The sequence below is a fragment of the Morone saxatilis genome, unplaced genomic scaffold, assembly GCF_004916995.1.
Source record: "Morone saxatilis isolate NCDOM2014 unplaced genomic scaffold, NCSU_SB_2.0 Contig22, whole genome shotgun sequence".
NCBI lineage: Eukaryota > Metazoa > Chordata > Actinopteri > Moronidae > Morone > Morone saxatilis.
The window spans coordinates 19,651,305-19,659,522 of record NW_023339785.1 but is presented as its reverse complement, the minus strand read 5'-3'; the positions used below and the strand labels follow the sequence as shown (position 1 = coordinate 19,659,522).

At 37.6% G+C, this 8,218-nt stretch overlaps 2 protein-coding genes across 2 annotated transcripts in view; one reads left to right on the top strand and one right to left on the bottom strand.

Annotated features, from left to right (window-relative positions):
• The window catches only part of itk (IL2 inducible T cell kinase), a 6,125-nt gene extending 990 nt beyond the window's left edge, over window positions 1-5,135 (bottom strand). The window contains exons 1-15 of the mRNA XM_035668719.1: window positions 4,998-5,135; window positions 4,752-4,856; window positions 4,505-4,586; window positions 4,238-4,363; window positions 3,998-4,035; window positions 3,312-3,463; window positions 3,125-3,190; window positions 2,964-3,018; window positions 2,439-2,518; window positions 2,044-2,186; window positions 1,794-1,868; window positions 1,323-1,491; window positions 1,015-1,231; window positions 856-920; window positions 595-713 (exon numbers count right to left, since the gene is read on the bottom strand). Coding sequence (XP_035524612.1) covers window positions 595-713; window positions 856-920; window positions 1,015-1,231; window positions 1,323-1,491; window positions 1,794-1,868; window positions 2,044-2,186; window positions 2,439-2,518; window positions 2,964-3,018; window positions 3,125-3,190; window positions 3,312-3,463; window positions 3,998-4,035; window positions 4,238-4,363; window positions 4,505-4,586; window positions 4,752-4,856; window positions 4,998-5,135 — 1,630 coding nt within the window. The remainder of the gene's footprint in view (window positions 1-594; window positions 714-855; window positions 921-1,014; window positions 1,232-1,322; window positions 1,492-1,793; window positions 1,869-2,043; window positions 2,187-2,438; window positions 2,519-2,963; window positions 3,019-3,124; window positions 3,191-3,311; window positions 3,464-3,997; window positions 4,036-4,237; window positions 4,364-4,504; window positions 4,587-4,751; window positions 4,857-4,997) is intronic.
• Window positions 5,136-7,675: 2,540 nt separating this feature from the next.
• med7 (mediator complex subunit 7) overlaps window positions 7,676-8,218 on the top strand; it is a 2,040-nt gene continuing 1,497 nt past the window's right edge. Inside the window, exon 1 of the mRNA XM_035669875.1 lies at window positions 7,676-7,825. The gene's annotated coding sequence lies outside the window, so the exon portion shown is untranslated. The remainder of the gene's footprint in view (window positions 7,826-8,218) is intronic.

Genomic DNA, 8,218 nt, shown 5'->3' with positions numbered 1-8,218 from the left:
AACCTACTTTCACATTTATCACTTACAATTTAGTATTAAGGTTTTTGAATAACCACACTTTTTCCTGTTATTATTGAATATCACTCCAAGAGTAGTTAAAGTTGACATGATCCCCACTATTCCAGTCCATCGCTGCTTTATCTAAACAAACCTGATTTTGGTTGAAATCAATTAATAGAAGTTATTAGAAGTAAGTAAACATATTCATTTTGACCATCTGTTGGATACAAGAAAGTCTCAACTTTTGGACACAGAATCTTGTCCCAGGGAACTGTTCATGCCAAGTCAATATGCTTAAGCTCCTGTTTTTAGTGATAGTCTTAGCAGTATTAACTTCCTGGAGATTACTGTAAATCCACTAGTTGGCACTGCACCTCAAAAATGCTACCAGTAGTTACATTCTTTGGCACATGTACACACACTTGTACAAATAAATACATCAATTAAACGCCCAATACTTTTTACACTCCGAGTTACAGATGTGAGCTTCCATAACTATAATTTTAGTGTTGTGTGTTGTGAATTGTTGAAAAAAAAGACAACAAGTCAGACACAGAAACACAATACCAGCACAGAAAAAACACATGAACATACCGAATGACCAGACGTCGGACTTGCTGCTGAACTTGCAGTATTTGATGACCTCTGGGGCCGACCACTTGACAGGGAACTTGGAGCACTGGGAGCTTGTGTACTGATCATCAAGTACAAATCTACAGAGCAGAGAGCGAACACACAGAGTTATATAGTTCACTATCGTGAAAACATAATAAATATTGTAATGAAAAAGCTACATACAATATGGTGGACAGTACAAAGATTCAGTAAAGAACACGTAGATTGTGAAAAGCATACCTGGTCATACCAAAGTCAGATACCTTCACTTCATTGTTCTTAGAAACAAGACAGTTCCTGGCAGCCTGCAGAAAACAGAGGAACAGAGGAAGCATTAACCACTATAATGGAGCGGAGATATAAAGGTTTATCATAAAAAGTTATTTTTTGTTGGTTTACCAGATCTCTGTGGATGAAGTTGGAGCTCTCCAGGTAAGCCATCCCCTCACTGACATCCAGACACATCACCAACATCACGTCCTGAGATAAATGCCCTTTCCTGGCTCGCAGGTATTCAGACAGACAGCCGTTTTCCATGAACTCAAACACCAGACACATGGGAGAACGCTGGGTGCACACACCGTAGAGCTGAACTAGCTTGCAATGGGACAATCTCCTGTTAAAACACACACAGATACACACATAAGAGTGTTTTTTGGATAATTTTGCCCCGAACAATACGGGGCAGCTTAATGAATTGCACTTACATCATGACTCTCGCCTCTTCCTTAAATTCCTCGTCCGACATGCACTCTTCTCTTATCATCTTCACTGCCACCTTCCTCTCCTTCCATCTCCCTTCTAACACCAGCCCAAACTGCCCGCTCCCTAACTCCTGACCCAAGGTCAGCTCCTCAGGGTCCACTTCCCACTGACCTGTGGAGCAGAAAACAGGTGGTGAAAAGACAAAATAACCCCAGAGGCAGGCAATATTAGAGAATTTTACTTAATACCTTTCTATAATTACTAACAAAGTGGGCTTTAGCAATAAGATCACAAAATTATTTTTCATGAGTTCAAATCAGAGAATTATGAAACACCAGTCAGAACACACCCTGAGCATACTTTTGTGAGAACCACTAGAGGTCAGCAAAAAGAATATTTTCAGCATTAAGTTGTGATTGTTTTGAAATCCAGTTCAACCAGCTGACTCATTTATACAACAGTACACCTCTAACCTTTTGAGGGTTCAACAATTTCCTGGGAGCAGCCTCCATCCTTAGAGACAGGGCGTCTCAAACGCGTTATCAGGCCTGCCACACAGGTCACACACAGAGATATTAAGACGTATTTCAATCATCCAATCAATTCCTCATTCCTATGTTACAATGTTGATGAAATATGAGTTGTTTTTTCACCCGAACTTCCTTTTAGCATCTGATCTCTTTTATGGTAATACTGTTGCATGCGGAAAGTCAGCACACTTACCAGCAGCATTGTGTTGATGGTAATGGATTAGCTCAGGAATGGTGCTGAACAGGTACTTCTCTGCCAAGTAAAATGAGACCTCTTCCGTCTCTGTCTGCCTAATTTGGTAATGTTTTATTCTTGGATTCTTCTCCCCATTAGACCTAAAGGCAACAAAGAGATGCTTTTATGCAACAAAGCACACACGTTTCCAAATTGAGCACTTAAAATTAACAGTATGAAATCATAAAAATGCCATTGAATTCAAGTCAGCTTCCTTGTAATTACACACCAGGTGTGTCAAGCTATTACTATTTATTCTGCCAGCATCTAGTGATTCACACATAGTTTTAGTCACATGTCATCGTGGATATCAGATGCATTATTTGTCACAAAATACTTAAAAAAGTGCTTACCCCGGTGCTTTGGTGAAGACTGACACTGTGTAGACTCCTGCCTGTCTCGAGTCACGCACCATGAATGCACCTTCTTTTCCCTAAAAGTAGAGTGTTGAAACCACAAAATTGATCAAAACTAAATAATACATTTGTAATACAAATGTTAGACATGTTTAGTGGCTGTTAATCTGCAACTAGCAGCGCTGGCCTAGTAGTCATTTTGAGTACTATATGATGGATAGTACTTCACAGCAGGAAATTCAACATTGGAGGAAACATTGTGGTTGTGAGACATTTTTCATGTCCCATGTCATCTCGGATTCTTGTTGTGCAGGTGCATTTGCATTAATTTTGCAAATGCGAGATTACTGTGGCTGGCACGCTCACAGCAAAAGTGCACTGCATCATGCAGGAGCAACACCCTGCTAATTATCGTCAGAATTATTATTTGGAGCATTCTTTTTCTGTCCAAACACAGCTGTAAGCACAAACAAATGAAAATTGACTAATCACGGGATCCTTAAACACTGACATAATTTTTACCTCTATCATTAACAATTCCTCTGCTTCCGCTCTGGTTATGTTTTTGTTGTACCATCTGTGAGAAGACAAATTAACCACAAATAAATTAATTCTGTGGAGAACAAAATGGATTTGCAGATATCTACGTGCTACCAATTAGAATAAGCAGAAATGAAACTCACTCAAATCTCTCAAAGTTGGTCCCAAATTTTTCCGCTACGTAAATACTAGGTACAAAGCCTGTGGCCCTGATGAGGAATTAGAAAAAAAATTAATTAATCACCTTAATCACCCTTACTATATGAACAGTACTGTTATTTTCGCTGAAAGTTGCTACTAAAACTAGGATGTACATTTTATGTGCCTTACCCCTTGTCATTCTGTACGTTCCACCAGTCAGTGTGGGAGCTGTTAATCAGGATGTACTCTTGGTCTTTCTGAAGAGGCAAGTCATCGTCTCCGAGCGGTGTGTAGTCTTGCAGAGCAATGACCATCCTCTGTCCTGCATCATGTGGTCTCATCTGGCAGAGTTAAAAAAAAGGATTACTGAAAAACATGATTAGGGATACTATTAGAGCTATATGAATTTCAAAGCTCTGCTGTTTTAGTTTTTTGCATACAGTAATGTATCTTCACACAGTAGCTAATAAGAAAGCAGTGACCAGAACACACACAGCAGACAAAACACAAAACAGATGCCATAGAAAATGATATTATGTTTTACAACAAGTATTATGTCTGCCATTGAGGAGGCCTAGTGAGATAGTGACTGCAAGATATGAGCAGTGCAAGATAAAAAACTGAGCTACATAAGACACCAAATCATCTGTGCCCAAACCACAGGTGCACTGGTTAAAAAAAAAGAATAATTATTAATCATGTCACAAGGAGCAGTCTTGAAAATGTGTAAATGTGAAACAGTCTCAAAGTCTAGCCGAACAAGCTACAGAATAAATATCAAAAAGGTTATTTTGTCTGCCATGTGTAAATTGATCATTACTGAGTAAATCCCCAATTATATTACATCATGTTATTTATGCTTTAGAAAGTGGTACCTCTGTATCCGGGAGTTGAGGAAGAGGCTTTTTAGAAGCTGTGGAGGAATTAGAAGAATGAAATTGGAGAATGTTTTTGGCACACCCAGAACTATACTAGATTGTGTACATTACGCAACACTACTGAATTTAGATCAAGATTGACATTTGCCCTTATCACGTGGTAGAACAATCTTTACATTATTCATGTGATGATGAAAAGATATATTAAAGAATGAAAATAAAATAAAAAATACAAACCATAACCCACTGGGTCGTATACATGACAACCTGTTGCCAGTTTCTCTGTCTGTTGGCAACATCTCCATTTTCCATCCATCCAGAAATTTGGGTGGTATTTTGCAACCAAATTGTTATTTTTTGTCTCTATATCAGACAGAATAAAAGGAATTTTTTTAAAACTATAAAAAGCAAGCTTATGAATTAGTATTATTTAGAGTCATAATTCCACGATAAAACGTTGCACGGCCATCATTGTCTACAGCATTATGTTCTAAAATTGCTTACCCTCTTTGAGAGCTCTGACCCATCTCTGACGGCAATCATTGTCAGGGGCAAAAATGTAGAGGTAATGGTTGTCATGAAAAACCTGTAGAGACATTTCCATATGAGAAAATAGGCCACTACGTTGGCATTGTGCTATGTCATACTTATACTACATGCTTAATCATACATTATACTTCCTGTACATAACATTATATTTAATTATTGTGTCATTTTAAGCGCATATTCTTTGAGAAATTTTGAAACTCACCTGAAAAGGGTACTTATAGTTGCATGGTATGGGGACATCACTGCACACAATTTCCACACACTTGATTTTGTGCAACTCGATGCAACCTTTCACCATGGGCTTTTTCTGAAGGAACATGATCTTTACTTTATACGCACCGTCGATATGATTCAAAATATAGTTGGTTCTCAGAAGGCCAAATTTAGACCCAGCCTCCAGATTGTATAATTTAAAGCCAGAGTATTCATTGATTAAGTGCATACTTACCCCCGGACGGCGTTCAGAATACTTCAGGTCTTGGGTGTCCAATACAAAAAACCTCTCCTTGTAGTTGCATGGTGATGTTCTTTTCTTTTGTTGAGATTTTTTAAACATAGTTCCCTTCAAAATCACCCTGGGGAACATGGTAACAGCTTTGAACAACACTGTGAAAACACTGGTGTCTTTGGTTTACAGAGAGAATGAGCACATCGCAGTCACAGAAAAAAAAAGTAGTGGATGATAGAAGCCGTCGAGCTTCCGGCATGAACTTGCTGCACAGGGTAAACCACATCCTTACGGCAAGAAGTGGGTTGTGCTAGCATGCACTCTCTCTCTCTCTCTCTCACACACACACACACACACTGCACATGCACTAACATGTACTTTCACTGATTATGTTGCAATAAGTCAAGTGTGCAGTAGTAGGAGGGTGATTGGTTTTGAACATTTTCCACCAAAATATGCAGCTTGAAGGTAATAATGCATCCGGGTAATCACACAAGATTCTGGTAAAAATGTGAAGTTTGGACGCTGGGCTTCATTTAACAAAAAAATGAGAGCATAGACCAAATTTCAAATGACAGATACCGAAAATAAAACTACTTCACTATTGTGTCATAAAATTGAGGTTTCAGGCAACGCAAGGTAATCTCCAGATTTGTTACTGCCATAATGAAGATTTTGAAAAGGCATTTTGTGTTCTATTACTTTGTTTGCCTGCCATATTTTATGATTTGCCTCATTGTCATCAAACTGTCTCTGCTTTATATTGTACATGTGAGATGGTTTCAATTTTTTTGTCTTTTTTTAATCTTTTCTCACTCCCTTATGAATACCACAGAGAAAACTGAGACTGATAATATTTGGCTGCTGGGATTGTTTTAGTTGTATGTTAGAAAACATTGGTTGAATAGCTTTCAGGCAACAAAAAAGAGTTGGTGGGTGACAATGAGAGGGGAAAAGGGTTTTTGATCTTGTGAATGGTGAGAATTTAGTGAGTAGAACTTTTCCAAAGTTAGAGGGGTTGAAAACGGAAACAATTCATCCTCACAAAACATGAAAGATTTAGATGGAGGCTATAGCACCACCATCAGGAAAATTCTTCCGACAATTTATACAGTCTGCATTAAAATCTTGGATGAGGACTACCACCTGGTCTCGATCATCTTTCACTGAAGGTAAGGCTCTTTTTTGTCAAAAGGGATAGGTAGAAAAGAAAGACAATGTCACAACACAAAATTAGGGGTTGAGGATAAAAAAAACATGCTTACATTTAGTTGTGGTAAAATATATATTTCTATTCAATATTTCCAACTCTAACAGTGTAAACATTTGATCTCGCATATTCTCATTGAGCTCTTTAAAGAATTAATATAAAACTCAAATTCTGGACAAAATTTCATAGCGAACTTCCAGACATTTTATGAAAGAGCTTGTCTCTTGTAGATTGGGAAATCTAAATTAATTTTGTCCAATTTGAGCATTTGAGAAGATGCTGTGGTCTGGTAGATACGTATGTGTGACTGTCGGTGTGTGTGTGTGTGTGTGAGAGAGAGAGAGTGGTCTTAATGTTCCAAAAGAGCAACAACAATATGATGCAGAACATTAAATACCGGGTGGACAAGACCAAAAATACTGTAAGTGGTGTGTGTTATAATGATGTATGTACTAGTGACAAATGTAAACAATGACAACTTATAAAACTGCATGCACAAAAGTGACATTTCAACAAACAATACGATTGGGGAAAGACTGAAACTACTGAAAAATCTACTGAAGCACATATAACTGACTTTAGTATATTTTCAAAATTAAGGTGAATTGAGAATATATACCTACACACTGTTTGGCACCTAGGAAACTGTTTGAGTTTTTGTCTCTCAATAGCCATTTTTACAGAATAGCTTTATAATGAATTTTCAGTTCTTCATTGAAAGATGTCCATTTATACAGATAATTTCTGTTTTCTGTATTTTTCAATTATTTGATTGTGAATTTAGCCTACTTCTTTTAAATGTAGGCTATGTTGTGTAACAGACAACTATTTGAATGATGGATATGTCGTGTCATTGGCTTTTTTCCCTAACTCTGATAAATCACTTTGTTCTTATAATAATAATAATAAAATATATTATTATTATTAAGTAAAGAAATTAAGTTCAGAAAAAGCTGGTAAAAATATTTTGTATAGTCTAATGATCTCCTAATGATTTTCTATCATCTAAATATCATTATGTGTCACACTTGCAGATTCCCCTGTTTTGCACATTCCTGCACAGTTCATCACTCATTTATTTAAGTGTATGACCACATTGTACATATTGTCTCTTTCTTTTCTGTTCTCTATTTTTCATCTTAATTATGAAAAATTAAAAATGACAACAAAAGTGCTTTAAAATAGGCATTTGAGGTGAACGTCACTGTAGGTTAGCAGTTAAATGAACAGAAGTTTACCCTTTTTTTTTTTTACGTTGTATATCTACCAGCATAATTTTTAAAGAATCAAGCTATAAAATAAAAATAAAACCTTGGTATGATTAAAATCAGAGCCGTGGAGTAGAAAACGTCTCTGAAACAACCCATTCATCATGCTTCAGAACATTACGACCAATCAGCGTGCAGTTCGCTCGTCGGGCACCGTCCAATCCGCACGACCAACTGTAGTCACGTGGAAAGCTCAGCCAATGGAATCGGGACAGGAACAAACGTCACGGCAGCGTATGGCGGCAGCTAGGCTAGTCATGAGCTATCGTTACTTCTTCGATTAGATCCCTTATCTCTGCTACTTTTCATATCTACAATCCACATCCAGCAACTGCGGGGGGGTTTAAAAGGTGCGTATAAAGACCAGCGCGGTCATTTCGTGCGCGTACTTTCATGAATAACATCTTAAAAATAGTTTTAACGAGTTAGCAGCAATGCTACTCAGCGAGTCCAACACTAGCCACATAGCTACGTTAGCGAGCCACGTTTGTCTCTAAAACGTCTACAAACAGTCTCAACAAGGGTTTTGCATTGCAAATGATAATACCTGCTCGTCACTTATTAGTTGAACTTTAAGTAATTAACGACGGTATGACCGCTGCTCGGAGCTGAAGCAGCCAAATGTTCCCTCGACTGTCGACAAAAGCACACATATACACGTTATTTCCAAAAATGAACTTAAGTACTTGAATATTTAAATAGTTACAGGGTGCTTTAGAGTAACAGTGCCACTTAATGTGTTT